General features: G+C 37.1%; 1 protein-coding gene across 2 annotated transcripts in view; it reads right to left on the minus strand.

The window, feature by feature from the left end:
* ZSWIM6 (zinc finger SWIM-type containing 6) overlaps positions 1–21,305 on the minus strand; it is a 195,969-nt gene that overhangs the window by 20,328 nt on the left and 154,336 nt on the right. For both annotated transcript variants that reach the window (XM_019414315.2, XM_053907337.1), the window contains exons 5-7: positions 6,064–6,243; positions 985–1,161; positions 563–709 (exon numbers count right to left, since the gene is read on the minus strand). In XM_019414315.2, coding sequence (XP_019269860.2) covers positions 563–709; positions 985–1,161; positions 6,064–6,243 — 504 coding nt within the window. The remainder of the gene's footprint in view (positions 1–562; positions 710–984; positions 1,162–6,063; positions 6,244–21,305) is intronic.

A 21,305-nucleotide genomic window follows, 5' to 3' on the forward strand; every position in this document is an offset into this window, starting at 1 on the left:
AAAACTGTTACAGCTAAGAAGTTTTAAAGTACTTACATATTATGCCAGGTTCTGTTTTAAGAGCTTTGTAGCAATTAACTTATTTAATTTTCTCAACAACTCTAATAAATAGATCCTCTACTGAGCTCCATCCACAGATGAGGAATCTACTGCCTAAGGTCTCCTAGCTGGGACCCAATGCTAGGATTCAAACATGGACAGTATGCCCCCAGACCGCTTACTGTTAGAATTAGAATGCACTTTCACAAAATAAGCTATTGGCTCACTGGCATTTTTGATAATTCAGACACACTAAATAACTACTTGAACAACAACAAAATTATCCCCTTAAAAAAATTAACTAACCTAAGAAATGTTTTTAAAAATCCTATTTCTTACAACATTTAACCAAGACAAAACATGCCTCAAATTTCTCACAGATCAGCTATTACATATTCCAAATGAGTGGTGAGTAAAGCCATCTCCTAATTTCAAAAGCCATCTCTCCCCAAAAGACGACAAAATCCAGTGATGTCATCACCAAGAATCCCATTCCATTGGAAACAAACTCCTTCACATTCACCTTTTTTCTGAGTCCGGAACATTTCCAACTGTTTCTGTTGCTGTCTTCTTAACGTGTTAACAATAGCTATTGCTAGTCTCAGGGCTTCTCTGGGGTACCCATGAGAACGTAATGCGTCCACTCTTGCACAAGCTGTAGGAACATGTTCTAAAACAGAAAGTTGAGGGGACAAAGTTGTCATCGTCAGATATATGTACAAAAATAGCATGTAAATAGTATGATGTTTTTCCCCAAAATACTATTAAAAAGACGTAAGAAGCCATTTCTGAACTTGGATTTGAATGCAAAATTCAGCTCCTCCTGCCAAGCATTCATCCGTCTCCCATTGAATCCCTCAACTCTCCACCTCCCACTCCAATAATGCTATAGAAACGAAACAAAGAAGTAAGTCATGGAAATGTCTTTCCGGTTTGGCCACTTACCATGCCAGAGGGGCCACCCTCGGGAGTCAAAGAGGGAGTTTTCAGTGTCGTCATGGTAACAGTAGTTGGTGTATAGGTCACTGCTGATAATGTGCTGCAAGTGGCTATCCTGCCAGTGGAGATCGCATGCCTCGATGGCTCGGGTGAACACTGTCCGATGTGGCCTGTTCGATGAATCTGTTTTTTCCACAATTCAGAAAGCCGTGTCAGCTATTATTCACATGTGAATAAATCAGTCATACCATTCTGTGGCCAGATGTTCATGAACACACCCACACACACTGTCCTGCACCCCCTAAGCAGAAAGATGAAGGGTGAATACTCTCGTGTCCTAAGTACTAGGAGGCAAGTCAGCCCAAAGAGCCACCATCCACTCACTTGTTTTATCAAACACAAACACTCTGCAGCCATCAAAGCTAAGGTTAAAGGCATCCTGCAAAAAGAAGGGTCAAGTCTAGTTTCCATGCCAAATACACTCAAAGGAGGCACTCGGCACAAAAGTCACATGAAAACTCACTGCTCCCCACTTCTGAGGTGCTGTGGTGGGCTGCCCTGATGGGATCAACAGCTCTCACAAACACTATGCAAGAGATGCGACACCAGCCATGGAACCTTTCAGGAAGATGCAATCAGCCTTTAAAAGATATGCATAAGGGTTGTGCTTTTGGTTGTATTTTTTAACTATATTGTGCGGTTTTGCACAATTAAAACTATTATGCTTCTTGGGATATAATGCTTAAATGCCACTTTATATCCCAAAGGGCATAAATGCATATAGTTAACATTTCACAAAGCCACACAACATAGCTACAAAACAAACCAGCGCACTTACCTTGCCCCTACAGGCTGCCTCCTGACTCCTGTGCAGGTTCCATGACTGGTGTGATGTCCCCAGCATAGTGTATGCCGGGGCATCACAAAAGAGCAGAAGCATACACTCCGAAGAGGGTTCAAGTTTCAGGACCTGACGGAGAAAAGAAATGTTTGGGGAATAAAGAATATTCTCATCCTAAATCCTGGGATTATTCAGTCCCTCTGGATGACATGGTTCCAATTCTGCAACTGCAATCCCACACCTCGGGTCCCCACTCCAGACTTACCTTCAACTGTGGCACAAACCTTAGCAAGCCTCAAGTGATAATCAGGAAAACAAACTATTCCTATATAGATTTTACTTAGCTCAAGTATCACCCCTCACTGTACTGAAGCTTAACTAAATGAGAAGCAAACTGGAGCTTTGGCTCCGCAAAGATGTAAAGGGAATCATAAAAACCAAAACACAACCGAATTGAGAAGCACTCTGAAAACTCATCTGGTGCAACTCCCCTATTCTGCTGATGGAACTGAAAACTGAGAGATTAAAGTGACTTGCCAAGGTCACACAGCCAGGCAATGGCCATCAAGATCAAAACATAAATATCGACACTCCAAACTCAGCTATTTCAGCTGTTGTGACAGGCTTCAGCGAGGTCTTCACAAGAGAGACCTTCAGTTTTATCAAACCTTCAGCTTGGTTTCAGGTCAACTTAGATATCTGTATTTAAATGGGAGACATATCAAAATGTATGATGACTGAATACGCGAGGCATAAATAGTGACGTATCTGTCACGGCCCTGCCCAGTGGGCAGATGAACACCTTGCAAAGAGGAAGAGTGGGCCCTACATTTAAGGCCCTTTGAACCTACTGGGGCCTTGTGTTGAGCAGAGTAAAGATATCCCTACCCAACAAAAAACTGGTTCCGTGACCTCTCACCCAGTGTCAACTGGGTAAATATTCCAAAGTCCAAATTTTACACATTTTAAGTGGCTCTGTCATTACACTTATTTAGCTCAAATCACAGAAAGAATTGAAAACTAAATCAAGCCTTTAAAAAAGCAATTTAGTATAATGCATATATTAAAAGAATTAAGAGTTCTACTTGTCAATTTGGCTCACTGTGGTATCACTCAAGAAAAGTAAGTTTTAGAGTATGATTCCATTTTTTAAAAAAAGCAGAAATCTCAGGGGGTTTGGGTGGCTCAGTCACTTAAGCATCAGACTTCGGCTCAGGTCATGGCCTCACAATTCGTGAGTTTGAGCCCCGCATCAAACTGTTAGCGCAGAGCCTGCTTTGGAGGATCCTCTGTTCCCCCCATCTCTTTGACCCTCCCCCACTCACTCTCTCAAAGAGGAACATTTACAATAAATAAGATAAAAAATAAATAAAGCAAAAATCTTAACTTTTCACATGTTTGTGATCCTATGAGCAAAGCGAAAGGTATAGGAATGCACCACACTTCCAACGGTGGTTAGCTATAAAAGACTAATAAAACCAATTCTAACAAAAAAGGCTAAATACTAATGAAATAATAACTAAATGAAAATGTAAGATATAACATTGTCTGTAACAACCTGGGAAATAAAATAAAGATTATGTACAAAGACAATGGCTACAAAGATAAAAAGTTAGTTTCATTAATATCAAAATTATGGTCAATTTTTATCATAATATCTGTAGTTCTGTTTTTATTAAAAAAATTTTTTTTAACGTTATTTATTATTGAGAGACAGAGCAAGACAGAGCATGAGCATGGGAGGGGCAGAGAGACCAGGAGACATAAAATCTGAAGCAGGCTCCAGGCTCTGAGCTGTCAGCACAGAGCCCGACGTGGGGCTTGAACCCACCAACTGTGAGATCATGACCTGAGCCGAAGTCTGGCGCCCAACTGACTAAGCCACCCAGGTGCCCCATGTAGTTTTTTTTTTTTTATTTTTGCAACAAGATGGAAAAAAGAAACAGATTACATTTGCCAAATTTTCAAAATGATAAATACACAAATTTGTAAAAAGTTGTTAATAAAGCATATGTAATATCAATACATGCCAATTAAAGAAAACTTGGGAAATTCAGAAAAGTAAAAGAGGAAACCATTAGCTCATTTATCAAAAAATTAAAATAAAAAAACTGGCTACAATTCTGGTATATTAAAAAAAAAAAAAAAACTACTCTTTCAAACAGTGCGGATTTTAATACTGTTGTTGTTAATTAATTCTAACAAATAATCTTAGCGAAGACCAGGCCTGATTCACCCTTCACATTCACTCCAATCTGCCAGCACATTCAATTCTGCTCGTGGTCTGTGTCATGCACACACTCCGCCCAGCTGCAGAGGCATGGCGGCTGGGCTCTGCTGGCTTTCCCCAACCAAGCCTGCTCAGCACTCCCAGCACTACTGCAGGCTGAACATCAGAGTCCCTCTGTAGAGATGTCTCTTCTGACAGCCTCTTGCAGGATGCGGATATTCTGCTAAAAACAGAAACTATGGTGCCTTTACCTTTAGGCCCGAGAAATATTACCCTTAGAAACTAGATTCTAACTTCATATCCCAGGACCAAACCATAAAGGAAATGAGCGGTTTCATCTGGAGGCTGGACCACTTCTTAAAGGCTTTCTAAAGCCTATGGAATATTTATGTTTAATCAAAGGGAAAGTAACCAAATGTAAAGTAAAATGTAAACTGTAAAATGTTAGGATGGCAGTCCCAAAAAGCAGGTGGGAAGTGAAACAAAGAGAAACAAACAGTTAAGTAAAAGGAGATTAAAGTAATTTACCTATATAGATATAGGTATACCGTTTCCTAGAAATGGAAGAAAATAAAACTAAATTGTAAACCTGAAAATTCTATGCTTCTAGAAAAGAAACTGGGATGTACTTATTTTCTCTGAAGTTATGAATTAACATAATCATGGGCAATAAAATATGACAGATTTCAAATACTGAATTCCCAAAGCAAATAAATATTTCTAGACAAAGCTGAGGCAGACAAGCATCTCTTCCAAGTCCTAAAACTTCCTTTTTCAAAAGATTTTATTTTAAAGCAATCTCCACAACCAGCATGGGGCTCAAACTTACAACCCTGAGATCAAGAGTCACATGTTCTACCAACTGAGCCAGCCAAGTACACCTTAAAACTTCTTTTTGGTAAGGCAAGTCCCTATGGAGTAAAAGACCTTATTTTCTTTCTCTGTAGATACTGAAAACACTATAATAACATTCACACTTGACACAATGGCCAGCTCTTTCAGTAGTACCAACTCCATATGGGGCCAGCACATACAGAAAGACAATGTGGATTCTGGATCCTTCCAATGTCATTTAACTCCCACTTTACATTGGTCATAGTCTGTCAAATCCCCCAGACATCTCCCCCACCAAAAGAGGCAGCAGGGACACAAAATCACACAAAAATAGTTACAGGAATAAGTGAATGAAATTTTTATTTGTTAAGACTTAACTTCTGTAAGGACGTGGTTCTGAAAGAGAGGAGAAAATTGTGTAGTAGCTGGAAGAGAAAGTGGGGCCAGGGAAAGAGTTGTTTTTTGGTTTTTGTTTTTGTTTTTTGAAGATGAGAGGAACTTGAGCTAAATGGGTAGATCCAATAGAAAGGGAGAAGCTGAAAAAAAGAGCATAGAAATGAAAGACATAGGTCCTTAAGAGGACATCTGGAAATGTCTGGAAGCATCTCTTAGTTGTTCCAAAGACTGGAAGGCACTATCAGCTTACAGTACGTGGGAACAGGTATGCTACACAATGCATTATAATAAAGAATTTTCCTACTCTAAATGCCAACAGCATCCCATGCCCCTCCAACCCAGTCACATAAATGTTTGTTATGTTTAAAATTAACAAATTTTAACTGATTAAATTACACAGCAACCCAAATATGAAGTGGGTTGCACCAAAAGAGATAAAAATAGTTTCTCAAGCCTCTCAATATTTTGTTTTACAAGGTAATATATTACCTCCTTATTCCATGATTTTTTACATTATTTCAAACTAAATAATTAATAGAGAATTTTAACACATTCTAATACATAAAAGTACAATATTCATTTGTATTCTGATAATATGAAAAAGCATACACAAAGATATCAGGTAAAAATTAAAATACATACAATCACAGTCAAAACACTAAGTCCCTGAATTGTGAATTCTTAGTGAGCAAAATAATTTTCCCACGTATACTGTATTACTGCTGTAAACATATATGCACAATTAAGCGAATATAAAGTGAGCAAAATATTACTGTGGACTCACCTTGGTTAGCATTTGCACCCTGAGGCAAAGCATTGGTTAAGTTGGGTAATTCACTGCCATGATTTCCATCTTCCCATGGACAGACATCAACACTGTTCCACTTTTTCAGCTGTTTTAGCCAACTGGCTTTCTGTTCCAACTTGCAGTGGGGGTTTAAAACTATGCACATCCACAGAGCACCTAATTTAAAGGGAGAGAGGGAAGTAAATTTCAAATATCATAAAAATTTCCAATTCTAAAACCTAATGATACATTTTAAACCCTTTCAGAATGGACCTAGGTCTGCCATTTTTATAACTCCATTCTCTCCTTAATCTAAGCCACAAATCTCATATAGAGTTTAATGGAAAGAAGGTCAACAGAGCCCAAATTTGAACCAAAGATCCAAACATGGTTACATATAAAGATGAAAGATATTTCAAATGCTAATTATATCACCTTCCTATTTGTGTCACATTTTGGACAAAAAAGACAAAAAAGAAGTAAAGTCCAACTTACCACTTTAGTCTACAAACAGATTTTATATATGGATGCTGTAACAAAGCACTCTAAATGCTTCTTCCATGCAAAAATTAAATTTACTTCTAAATTTACCTTTTTACAATAAAATCATAAAGGTACTATAATGGACACAAATAAATAATTTCCTAGTTTTATAAGCTTTCCAAACTTAATGATGTTTTTAAATTAGAATGCATATCAATTGATATGCATATGTATATTTCAACAGATGTTTTAAAAATAAAATTCACTTAAACATACTTCCCCCTAAATGATTTCACCAGAAATTAATCTTATTATATATATTTTTTAATGTTTGCTTATTTTTGAGAGCGACACAGAGTGTGAGCAGGGGAGGGGCAGAGAGAGAGACACACAGAATCAGAAGCAGGCTCCAGGCTCCGAGCCATCAGCACAGAGCTAGACGCAGGGCTTGAACCCACGAGCCGTGAGGTCATGACCTGAGTCAAAGTCAGAGGCTTAACCGAATGAGCCACCCAGGCGCTTCAAAAACTAATCTTACTATAAATGAAATCACTAAATTTGTCTTTATGTGAATGAAATCATTAAACATTAATCAAAATTTCACTTGTTTTTCAAAGGAAAAACCATAATGAATTTATTTTTTCAAATGATTTAAGTTTATTTATTTTTGAGAGAGAGCACACATGAACAGGAGAGGCACAGAGAGAGAGGGAGAGAGAGAATCAGGCTCTATGCTAAGAGCCTGATGCAGGGCTCAATCTAACAAACTGTGAGCCAAAATCAAGAGTCAGATGCTTAACCTACTGAGCCACCCAGGCACCCTGCCATAATGAGTTTAGAATGCATAACTCATAACTTGAATAGCTAATTAGGTAGCTAATTCAAACAAATACTTCAGACGTTCTAAAACTACAAGTTTTACTTTACTAATTTCAAAACAAGACAGATTCTAGTACTTCAAACTCATTCACAATACTTTTTCTTTTAAAGGTACGTGTGTGGGGCGCCTGGGTGGCTCAGTTGGTTGAGCATCCGACTTCAGATCAGGTCATGATCTCGCAGTCTGGTCCATGGGTTTGAGCCCTGCTCAGGCTCTGTGCTGACAGCTCAGAGCCTGGAGCCTACTTCGGATTCTGGATCTCCCTCTCTCTCTGCCCCTCCCGGGCTGATGTTGTCTCTCTCTCTCTCTCTCTCTCTTTCTCAAAAATAAACATTTTAAAAAAAAGAAAGGTACATGTATCTATGTGTATTTTAATCAACTGTGTTAGCCAAGTAAATAATAAAGGTAGAAACAACCACTGTTTGTTTTGTTTGTCCAAAAGAGATGTTTTACATTCTTTCACATATAAAATTAACAAGATTCCCAAATGTACATCAACAGATAAATGGATAAGATGTGATGTGTGTATACACACACACACACACACACACACACACACACACACCCGAGGAATATTATTCACCCATAAAAAAAAACAATGAAATCTTGCCATTTGCAGCAACATATATGGAGATGGAGAATATAAATGCTAAGTGAAATAAATCAGTCAGAGAAAGACAAATATTGTATGATTTCACTCATATGTGAAATTTAAGAAACAAAACAAATGAACAAAAGCAGGGGAAGGAAGGAAGGAAGGAAGGAAGGAAGGAAGGAAGGAAGGAAGGAAGGAAGGGAGAAACCAAGAAATAAGACTCTTAACTATAAAGAACAAACTGATGGTTACCAGAGAGAAGGTGGGTGGAGATATGGGTGAAACAGGTGATGGGGACTGGAGAGTACACTTATGATGAGCACTGAGTAATGTACAGAACTGGTGAATCACTATATTGTACACCTGAAACTAACATAACAGTGTATGTTGACTATATTGGAATTAAAATTAAAAACTTAATAAAATTAGCAAGCTTCTTCAATTATAGAATCTGATATTTTAAATATCAAACAATTTTTACCACAGAAAATTAAAATTGCCACAACTGATTATTTAAGCCAGAAGTATTTAAAAATTACATTCCTATATTTTTAAATGCCAATTAAAAACAAAATGTGATCAGTTAAAATGGAATAAACCCGGGGCGCCTGGGTGGCTCAGTCGGTTGAGCGTCCGACTTCAGCCCAGGTCATGATCTCACGGTCCGTGGGTTCGAGCCCCGCATCGGGCTCTGTGCTGACAGCTCGGAGCCCGGAGCCTGTTTCAGATTCTGTGTCTCCCTCTCTCTCTGACCCTCCCCTGTTCATGCTCTGTCTCTCTCTGTCTCAAAAATAAATAAACATTAAAAAAATTTTTTTTAAATAAAAAAAATAAAAATAAAAATAAAAATAAATTAAAAAAATAAAATGGAATAAACCCACTATTGCTTATCTCTCTCCCAAAGTACAAAAAGCAGCACCTTGAGGGCTCTAAAAAGTAAATAAACAAGTAGATTGGAGAAATAAAACTTTAAGAAATAAGCCATGTGAGGCTGATTTCATATTACTTTTTTCCCCCTCTTTTGTCTCCTGGGTTGGCAGAAAATTAGTCCCATTTTGGGAACTTTGTAGAGGGCACATTCAGCAAAAAAGGAAAATATCATCTAGTTGGTGAGAGAACTGGGAAAAGGGGACCCTCCTCACAATCAGGAGCTGAAGAGGGAGACCCCTAAAAACTATATACCAACAGGCCCAAGTCCTATGTACTGGACAGACCGCAAGCAACAGAGACAAGGCTTTGAAAACTTTACTGATAATGTCATCCAAAGAAGGTAAAACAAAACTTATGGCCTGAATCTACCCTGATTGTTGACTGTATGCTTTAAAAAACAAAAACAAAACAAAAACAAAAACAAATTCTCCAGAGGATTTTAAGAAGACTCAGATTTTCACAACACAATATTCAAAACGTCCAGGATCCAAAATTACTTGGCTTACAAAGAAAAAGGGAAATGTGATCAATTCTCAAGGGAAAAAACAATGAACAGTGACAACCAAGATAAACCATATGTGAGAATGATCAGAGACTTTACAGTAACTATATAACTATGCTCCATGAGAAGGTAAACACTATTAAATGAGTAAAAGACAAACTATAAAAAAGAACTAAATGGGAATTTTAGAACTGAAAAAAAATATATCTGAAATAAAAAATTCACTAGATAGGATCAATGGCAGGATGGATACGGCAGTGGGAAAAGTTAGTGAATGTGAAAATAGAAATGATCTCATCTGAAGAACAGAGAAAATCAGAAGAAAATGAACCAAACCTTAAAGACAAGTGGGAAAACATAAAAATGTGTAATATTTGTATTACTGGAGTCCCAGAAGATGAGACATAGATACAGAAAACTGTGGAAGAAAAGCAGAAGGAACAAGGAATAAAAACAGAAAGGATAAAGAGACTTAAATTCAACTACATCAATAATTACATTAAATGTAAATGGTCTAAACATACAAATTAAAAGAGATGGTAAATTCAGATTAAAAAGACCCAACTCTACGCTATGTACAAGAAAGATACTTTAAATAGAATGACATAGATTAAATGGTAAAAGATATACTGCATAAAACTTTCAAAATAAAGCTTAAGGGGCCATTTAATATCAGACAAAGTAGACTTCAGAACAAGGAATAGTTACATCAAGGATAAAGTGAGATGTAGAATAAAAGGGTCAGTTCTCCAAAAACAATGAGAATCCTAAATGAGTAAGCTAAACCCAACATGAAGACTTCAAAATACATGAAGCAAAAATCAACAGAGCTTAAAGGAGAAATAGACAAAGTCACAACTATATTTAGAGGCTTTAACACTCCTTTTTCAATAACTAATAAGACAAGCAGACAGAAAATTAATAAGGATGAAGAATACCAACACTATCAACCAATTTAACCTCACTGACATTTATAGCAAACTCTACCTACCATTAATAGGAAAAACAAAACATTACTTTTTTTAAATGCACAAAGAACATTCACCAAGACAGTCCATATTCTATGCCATAAAACAAACTTTGACAAATTTGAAAGAAGTGAAATCATACGAAGTATACTCTCTGATGTAAAAGAATTAAACTAGAAATCAGTAACAGGAAGATATTTGGAAAATTCCCAAATATCTGGGAACTAAACAACACTTATAAATAACTCATGAGTAAAAGAGGAAGTTACAAGAAAACTCAAAAAATATTCTGTAATGAATGAAAATACAAATAAAATATATCAAAATTTGTGATGTATACCTGAAAACAGTTTACAGGGAAATTTACAGGGTTAAATACTTATCCTGGAAAAAAGAAAGGATTCAAAGCAATAATCTAAAATTTTGTTTCTGTTTATTTTTAAGAGAGAGAGAGAGAGAGACAGAGCACAAGCAGGGAAGGGGCAGAGAGAGAGGGAGACACACAATCAGAAGCAGGTTCCAGGCTCTGAGCTATCAGCACAGAGCCCGATGCAGGGCCTGAACCCATGAACTGGGAGATGAGGACCTGAGCCAAAGTCTGATGCTCAACTGACTGAGCCACCCAGGCACCCAAAGCAATAACCTAAATATCCACCTTAAGAAAATGAGAACGCAAAAGCCAGCAAGCATAAGGAAGGAAATAACATCAGAAACCAATTAAATTGAAACCTGCACCCCCTCAATTCAGTGAAACCAAAAGCTGCTTCTTTAAAAAATAATAATAAAATCAGGGGCACCTGGTAGCTCAGTCGGTTAAGGATCCGACTTCAACTTGGGTCATGATCTCAGAGTTCCTTGAGTTCAAGCCCCATGTCGGGCCCTGTGCTGACAGCTCAGAGCATGGAGCCTGCTTCAGCTTCTGTCTCTCTCTCTTTCTCTCTCTGCCCCTCCCCCACTTGTGCCCCCCCCCTCAAAAACAAGTAAAATGTAAAAAATAAAAAAAAAAAATAAAAGGCTTATAATGGAATTCTATGAACAACTTTATGCCTATGAATTCTACTACTTAGATAAAAAAAAAATTCCCCGAAACTCACAAACTACCAAAGTTCATCACTCAACAAGTAACAACCTGAATAGTAATAAATTAAATCAAATCTGCAATTCAGTCTTTAATAATGTAGGTTCAGAGGTTTCCTTGGAAAATTATACCAAATATATTTAAGAAAGAATCCCAATTCTACACAATATCTTCCTGAAAACATAGAAGGGAATGGTCTCCAACTCATTTTAAGAGCCCAGCATTACTCTGATATCAAAACCAGACAAAAATATAAGTAAATACAATTACAGATGAATATCCCTCATGAACACAGAAGTAAACATCTCAACAAAATACTAGAAAGTCTAATTAAGAAATATACAAGAAGGAAAATAAACCACAACCAAGTATCATTTATCCCAGGAATGCAAGGTTGATTTAACATTAAAATTCAATCAGCACAACTCACTATATTAACAAAGGGGAAAAAAAAAAGACCATCTCCAACAGATGTAGATAAAGTAATTTTTCCCAACAGAAGAAGCAACTGACAAAATTCAACATTCCTTCATAATAAATAAACCTCTCAACAAAATAGGAAAAGAAGATAATCAGATAAAGGCATGTGTGAAAGAAATGCTACACGAACATCATAATGGCAAAAGACTGAGTATTTTTCCTGAGATCAAAATAAGGGGAAGATGTATCTCTTCCATCTCCTGTTCAGCATTACACTGGAAATTTCAGCAAACCCAAAAAAGCAAGAAAAGGAAGTTAACTGCATAGATACGAAAGGAAAAAAATTAAACAATTTCTATTTGCAGACAAGTGACCTACAAAAATGCTCCTAGAACTAATAAGTAAGTTTACCAAAGGTCATGACACAAATTCAAAGCAAAAAGCAAACAAACCCCCCCAAAAAATTGGGGTGCCTGGGTGGCTCAGTCAGTTGAGTGTCTGCCTCAAGATTTTGGCTCAGGTCATGATCCCAGTGAATGGAATCGAGTCCCACTATGGGCTCTGTGCTGAGCATGACAACTGCTTGAGACTCTCTCTACTGTTCTACCTTTCTCCCTGTTCATGCTCTCTCTCTCTCTCTGTAAATAAAACACACACACACACACACACACACACACACAAACCAACTGTAAATCTATATGCTAAAACTGAAAAATTACAGTTAAAAATTTAACCAAAAAATTACCATTTGTATTAGTACCCAAAAAACCATGATACTTAGTTATAAATCTTATAAAACATGTGCAGAGTCTCTATGCTAAAAGCAAAATATTGACAAAATAGGTTAATCTTAAAAAGCAGAAAGTTTACTATGTTCATAGATTAGAAACCTTAACAATGTTAAGATGTCAATTCTCTCCACACTGATCTATATACTCAACACAACCCCACTCAAAAGCCAAGCAGGTGTTTGTGTACATGATGGACACAAGAACAGATACTGAATCACCAAAGCAATTTTGAAGGACAAAGTGGAAAGACTTATAGTAGCTAATTTTGAGACTTCCTATACTTACAGTAATCAAGACAATGCACAATTGGTAAAACACACAGATCAATGGTACAGATTAAAAAGCTCATAAACAGACCTACACAAATATGGTCAATTGGAGGTTCAAAGTCAATTCAGTAGAGAAAAGATAAACATTTTCTTTTGTAAAAAAAATATTTTTAACGTTTATTTATTTTTGAGACAGAGAGAGACAGAGCATGAATGGGGGAGGGGCAGAGAGAGAGGGAGACACAGAATTGGAAGCAGGCTCCAGGCTCCGAGCCATCAGCCCAGAGCCCGACACGGGGCTCGAACTCACGGACCGCGAGATTGTGACCTGAGTCAAAGTCGGATGCTCAACCGACTGAGCCACCAGGCGCCCCAAGATAAACGTTTTCAACACCTGGTGCAACAATTAGATATTCTTGTGAAAAAAGTGAACTTAAATCCATACCAAAAACTTCATTAAAGGATTGGTTCAATTAAATTTTTAAAAACTCAAAATAGATCATAGGCCTAAATATAAAGCCTTACCATAAAACTTGGAGGAGGGGGAGAAAACTCTTATGATCTTGGGTGAGACAAAGATAAAGTTGACCCAATATCAAAAGCAAGATCCATAAAAAGGATGAAATTGAGAAAGCAAACATCAAAATTAAAACCTTTTCCTCTACGAAAGATACTCTTCAGAGAATGAAAAGATAAGTCACAGACTGAGAGAAAATATGTGCAGATCATACATTTGACAGAGGATTTGCATCCAGAATATGTAAAAGTCCTCACAAAACTCATCAAGAAAGTGAACGACCCTATAAAAATGACAAAAAATTTGGAAAGACACTTCATCAAGTAAGATCTACAGAACCATATAATGTGTATAATGGGATGTTGCAGATGAAATAAAATATAATAGCAAACTGCAGATGAAAATGTGCTCAACATCATCACTCATTAGGAAAGTATAAATTAAAACCATACCACTATACACCTATTAAAATAAAATCAGAAAAAAGAAATTTAGAACTTGACAATGCCAAGTGCTAGTAAAGTGTGGAGCAACTGGAATGCTCAAAGGGTGCAAAATGATAGAACCACTCTGGAAACTAGCTCAGCAGTTTCTCATGAAGTGAAACATATTATTTAATTACCTCATAACCCAGTAATCCACCTCTAGGAATTTGCCCAAGGAAACTGAAAATTTATGTTCATAAAAAAACTTATACAGGAGGGGCGCCTGGGTGGCTCAGTCGGTTAGGCGTCCGACTTCGGCCCAGGTCATGATCTCATGGTCCGTGAGTTCGAGCCCCGTGTCAGGCTCTGTGCTAACAGCTCAGAGCCTGGAGCCTGTTTCAGATGCTGTGTCTCCCTCTCTCTCTGCCCCTCCCCTGCTCATGCTCTGTCTCTGTCTGTCTCAAAAATAAATAAACATTAAAAAAATTAAAAAAAAAAAAAAACTTACACAGGAATGTTACAACAGCTTTGTTCATAAGTGCAGCAGGTTGGAAGCAACCTAAATGGCTTTCAACAGGTGAATGGGTAAACAAACTGGTGCATTCATAAACCGATTACTACTCAGCAATAAGAAACAAACCCTTGACATACAGCAATAAGAAACAAACCCTTGACATACACATAACATCTCAAATGCATTATGCTACACGAAGGAAGCCAGAATGAAAAAGACGTGTGTGTGTACCCTCTTTACTATTTAATTTATATGACACATTAGAAAAGGTAAAACTAAAAGAAGTGAGAATAAATCACCAATGAAAGGGACAGTCAATGATGGAAAGGACACATGGGGACAGTGTGAGGGAATTTTTGGAGATGATATAACCATTTCATATCTTGACTGTGGTCATTGTTACAGAAGATGCCATTTGTCCAAACTCAAAACTGTACATCAAAAAATTCAGATGTATGTATTTTTTTTTAATAATTGTAATAGACATTTATTTAAAAGTAATACATTTGCAGTCCAGCATTCTAAATTGTACATTTCAGGTTTAACCAACTTCGTAACAATACTCTGAGGACAGCTGCAACCATAGATTCCAACTACATGATTCTTTCTTTACCCATTTTTCTCTCTCTTCCTTCCTGAATAACCTCTTTCAGATACGGTCTGGAGTAGAACCTATCCTCCTCTTTTGTCTACTGCTCTTTATGCAAAATCTATTGCCTCATGGTCAGGCACAGTGCTCCCTTAATGTGAATCATCCTGTCATTATAAAGGTTCCCAGGAAGCTTTCTTATGCTTGTTTTCCACTATCATTCTCACATACTGTATCATCTTGCAATAACCCCGGCTTACTGAACCCTGCAGCACTGTAATACCATTTTCAAATATCCCTAAACCACCAGCTTGATGCTGCAATGGCAGGCCTACTCTCCATGATGACCCAAGACCTTAAGTATAGGTGTCTGTATTTTTATAGTAAGTACTTGCAGTATATATTTTACAGTAAGAATTTTACTACATGTAAACTACAAAGTAAACTGCTGCTACATAATATCTGTACCAAACAATACTGTCTACTGGTACTCCAAGGATTTAAGTATGAGGGCACTCTAAGCAGGAATCCTCTAATGAGCCAATGGACATTGCAAAAATCACTACCTTATTAATTCTATGCCTTTCCCAGAAAGGGAAACAGGACAATCAGCTTCAAATGAAACATGGCCACCCAGCTTCAAATGAAACATGTCACAAAGCAAGGGACAAATCAAAATGGTATCTAAAGAACCTGTTAAGTTGCAGCCTTTTCCAATGAACTCCACTGGAAAATAAGATACAACTTTACCAGGTTTTAGGCTGTGGACCCTAGCAACACAAAAAAAGTTACATTTAAGTAATTAAATAAAATCTATATACTGGATCAAAAATTTCCATTAATATTTATTAGGGTACAATGAACTAAAAAAATTTCCAAATCATCAAATGACCTTTAGAAAAAATAAAATCAATATTCAATGGGTAATGCTTAAAAATTAAGAATCTTCTAAGGTTTTCTTCCAAGACGTTTTTATCTTATAATTCTCCTAATCTTAAATAGACATTAGACGAAACTAAAATCAAGAAGTTGCCCTGAAAGATGCGCCATGACTAGTATAGTTTCATTATCAGGTTGTTAGTGTATTAACAAGGTTGTGTGTAAAAGGGCAACTAAGTAAATTACTGTTGACAAATAATGTGATGTAAATGTGTTTCTAAAATTAGTGCTTTGTCTTTAATGTGTTCACTATAGTTCAGAATTCTGTATTTCAGTCCATAACTTGTAAACTGTAATTTATTCTGAAAATCAGCATGAAACATGCACCCCCAAGCCAACTAAAAGCTGGGCTAGAGCTAACTTTAAATTAAATGTAGAAATTACATACCCTAAGATATATGTTACCCCAAACCCATTGTTTCCACATAAACATAACACAAGGTTTTAAAAACAGAATAACCAAATTTATTATCAAGCAATAGTTCTTTCGAAATAACTCAAAATTAGAAAAACATTAACTGATACATATAGTGCTGAAGGCCTGACTTGCTTATGAAGGAGTTGATAATTTGACAGTAGAACAGCGAGTTTCACCTTCACCTACGGAGAAGTCACAGTCTATAAGAAGATAACATGATTTTGATGACATAACACTACTTTTCTTTAAAAATGTCTTTTGAGGTGCCCTTGGCTGGCTCACTTGGTAGAGCATGCAACTCTTGATCTCGGGGTCTTAGGTTCAAACCCCATATTGGGTGTAGAGATTACTTAAAAATAAAACCTTTAATTAAAAAAATTGATTTTAATGTTCTTTTGGGGCACCTGGGTGGCTCAGTCAGTTGAGTGTCCTGACTCTTGATTTCAGCTCAGTCATGATCCCAGGGTCATGGGATTGAGCCCTGTGTCAGGTTCTGTGCTGAGCATGGAGCCTGCTTAAGATATTCTCTCTTACTCTCTCTCTCTAATAAAAAAAAATTTTTAAGTGTTCTTTCTAAGAAATAGAAGAATACCAAAGATAACTTTAATTAAATAATCATTATCATTGATCCTCGCCATTTCTTGGATGTCTACTATGTGCTACAGGCACCATATATGGGGCTTTAAAAACATTTTCTCATTAACTTATAACTCTAATATTCGATTCCCACTTTAAAGAAAAATAAAACTCAAATAGATTATGGTCCTTAAAAGCAAAATCCTAAATATTCTTGAAACCTTACACAACGATTTCTATGATTTGAGGAAAAAAATCCAATCTAGATTTTTGTGCTTACATTTCTCTAATGAGAAAATTTCCATTTTGCAGAATGAGAAAAAAATTTTAAAGCCAAGCCTTTATTAATTTGCCTATAACATTCTTTAATTGCTCACCTCCCCAAAAAGAGGTTTGATCCTGAAAGGATGTTCTTAATGTTCGATTCAAGTTCTGAGCTATAATAGATATGGTCTTTTATCTTAACAGTCACCACTACAAAAGCTGTAATTAGCCTTAATAACCAAATTAACCAAATTGAGTAAGTCATTCTCCAAATTTTATTAATTCAGAGTTCTACTTTGGGCATTTATCTCCTTCCCCTCAAACACATGCCCGAAACATCTGTAGTTTTAAAAATAAAGCTCTTTGATAATTAAACACTTCATTCTGTTGTCCCTCAGAAATATTAACCCTTTTAAGGACTCAACCAAAAATACAACACAGAACTCAGAACTTAGCATTTCCAGCACCTACCAGAGGACCTGACATCTATAAAGGTATTACTGGTTCTTTCACAAAGGATGCTTAATTATTTGCAATGAATTACAGTGAAAACAAATTCAATACCTTTAAATTGCTTTTCTAGCTTCAATGCCTCAAAGTGTATAAAGGCAATTATCAAGTCACTGGTGTGTACATCATTCAGTTTCTGAATTATCCACAGGACAGTTCGGCTCTAGTCTAGCTTTTTCCCACCAGCATGCTTTTACTCTTCTTTCCACGATACCACCTCATCTATACCCAAAAGATGCACTTCACCAAAAAGACGCACTATAATGTACAAGCCAAAGTAAACCAAAACTAGGAAGGCAACTCCCCTGGGAAGAGGAAAAAAAAGCATTCTAACCTTGTTGATATCCCGTATCTGACCAAATCGCCAGCAAATGTGGGCAGACTCACAAGGAGGCAGAAGATAAATCATCACAAAGGCCTTTATGGTTACTTCAACAATCCAATAATAGTGCCAGCGGACAAGCACCCATACTCCCAGAAAATGTGGGTAACAAGGACTAATGAATTCAGGAAAGCCTGTCTTTTCCATCAAATATTCAGTTGTACAAATCACTACCATTTTGCCCCATCTCACATATCCGTTGTTTTACATTTCCAACTAGAAAAAATGTTTCATCAACAAGCTCTGATCCGGAAAGGACACGATATGCTACAGGCAAGACCATTTACTGTCTCTGAGGTGGCAGCTCCCTATTTAAACAATAGGGATAATAAATCCCATCTACCTTGGAGGGCTATTGAGACTTAAGATAATATACAAAGTGTTTGAAAAGTGCAGAGTTCACTCAGCTCCAAAAGGTGAAGTCCCTGCAAACCTCTGTGTAGAAGACTTCAATACTAGAGAAACACGATGAGAAGACTCAAAAGTTAAGACAGGATTGGAAGGCTCAGACTGCAAGCGATTCTGTGAATATCCATACAAATATTTTTATATTTATAAAATAAAACAATTAAGAGAATATATTACATCAATAAAATATCACGGACATTAAATGCTTAAGCTAGTAATAATGGGTTCCTGTAAACTAATTTCCACTCGCTGTGTGATTTTAGCAGGAAACATCTTTTAGTCTGTCTTTCTCCCTCAGTTTCCACAATAGGCTTTTAAATGTGTTTTGTTTTCTGGCAAGCATTGTTCTCTCCAGCTTCCCAAGGCCAACTGGGGCCCACAGAGACACTTAGAGGTCAGAGATGCTTTGGGTAATTTTGTCCTTATCTACTGGCATGGAAGAGACATTTCTCAAACTCGTCCCCATCCCTACAGGGTCATGTAACATTTTCTCTGCCCATGGTAACTTCGTGCCAATGGATGGACAGAGAATGCAGCACTGAAGTGTGGGCTTATTCTTCCTTTAGCATCCCCTTCCTCAGCCTCTCTGCTGAAACTCCTAGCTACTGTACACTGTCTCCTTTTTTCATTTTCAATGCCCAGGGTTCCACAGTCTTCTACAGGAACACAAAATTAAAAGTGAACTCAAATTCTTATTACCAGGTGAGAAAAATCCAGAAGTCGAGCCAGGTGAAATTTGGCACAATTAAAATATGATGGTGAGGAAGAATTACTGTAAAAAAATTCCTAAAATTGGAGATGCAGAATATGTTAAGATCATGTTACCCTATTCATTAATAATAAACATTCAATGGTGACAAACATCTGACTTAATCCAACCTAAGGGAAAAACTGAAATACAGAACTTCATCTTCACACATTGTTATATCCTGTACTGCTGGAGAAATTTGGCATTTGGAAAATAACCATGAGAAGAAGCACGAAGCACTGGCTTAATACAGAACATACCATTGTATCTCATGATTCTGCAGGTCAGAAGTGCCTTTCTCCTAACCTTCCCCTTGCCTCAACACAGCCCATCCATGTGGACAGCAGGGGCTGTCCCAGCGCATGGCAGCTTCAGGAGAGCCAGACTTCTTACATGAAAACTCAGGGAACCAAGACAGAACCTTCTACGAGACAGGAAATAGACCTGCTAGTCACTTAAAGCTTGGGCCCAGAAACTGACCCAGCATCTATTCCGCCATATTCTGCTGGTCAAACATTTTTTAAAAAATTGACCAGATAAAAGAGGAGAAAACAAAGACCTCATGTCTCAATGAGAGAGTAGCAAAGAATATATGGCCATCTTTAATCTATCACAATTACCAGGAAGATTATAAATCTGCTAGATTACAAGATAGAAAAGTGAGGTATTTACCAATGAGTAGGTGAATATTGTCAAACTAATCAAACCCAAATAAATCACTGAACATATGAGAAGAGCTGCAACTACAGGAAAAAACAAAGTCGGGATGCCTGGGTGGCTCGCTGCTTAAAGCGACCGACTTGGGCTCAGGTCACGATCTCACAGTTCATGACTTTGAGGCCTGCATCAGGCTTTGTGCTGACAGTGCAGAGCCTGCCTGTGATTCTGTGTCTCCCCTCTCTCTCTGCACCTCCCCTGCTTGTGCTTTCGCTCTCTCTCAAGATAAATAAATAAACTTAAAAAAAAAAAAAAAGGTCATTATGAAAGCTTAACAGCACAAAAGGTATCCCAACACACAATGCAATATTAAGTGCTGGTTTGTATGCTAATATTTTTATCCCTTCAAGGAAAATCCTAACAATATCAGGTTACACATGTTAGGTTTCTAATTAGAGTCTACATTTAAAGTTTTAAAACGTCTGCTTTAGGGTACAAACCGCTCTATTTAGTTCAGCTAACACAGTTCTAAAAGTGAATGGCATCTTTACTTATCCACCTGACAATAACTGCTGCCATTTATTGAATATTCACCTCACACTAACCCTGTGCTAAGTATTTTACATACACAATCACATTTCACTGTCACAAAAACTCACTTTACAGCTAAAGTAACTTACAAACTCATGCTCCCCAAAATCCAATATTCTCAACACTCGGGTATTGTAGCCTCTGCCTACCTATGTAGTCAAAAAGTACTTCTGTTAAGCTAGGATTCATGTATGTAGTTATGCATACATAAATCCCAAGATTCACCATTTTTGTCTCTTGACAGAATCATCATTCTATTGCTCATATTTTCACAGCATAATATAAAAGGGTACATTATTGTCTAAAATTATGAAGAAACCTTAAAGGCACAGCTAAGAAATCGTGTACTTTATTTAACCATGTCTTGTCTCTCCCCTGTAGAGAAAGCATCCCCAACAAAAACCTACACAAGGTCCATTTAAAAAGAGCCTAATGAAAACAAAAGAAAACTGCATTTTTCAAGACTTTGAAAGTCACAGCAAACAAGAAACTCCACTGAAGATTTCAAACAAAAGATAAACCCAACTTACAATTCAAGAATGATTATCCAAGTCAGAAGAAATCTGTTTTCTCTGAAATTATGATGTATCACGAGGTCTGTTGGAATACAGTCACATCAGCATTTCCAGGATAATGCACTTGCGTGTGACTAAGTGTGCTTTTTGCCTGTGGGTGTACTACTGGGTGGAGCATTATGATTTGTGACTGAATAAATCAGTTGGCCATTCTCTAGTGGTATCCCCCGGAGTCAATAACACTTGTTTTTAAAGTCCTTCTACTTCATG

This window comes from Panthera pardus, unplaced genomic scaffold (genome assembly GCF_024362965.1).
Source record: "Panthera pardus isolate Hobbes unplaced genomic scaffold, ASM2436296v1 HiC_scaffold_2, whole genome shotgun sequence".
NCBI lineage: Eukaryota > Metazoa > Chordata > Mammalia > Carnivora > Felidae > Panthera > Panthera pardus.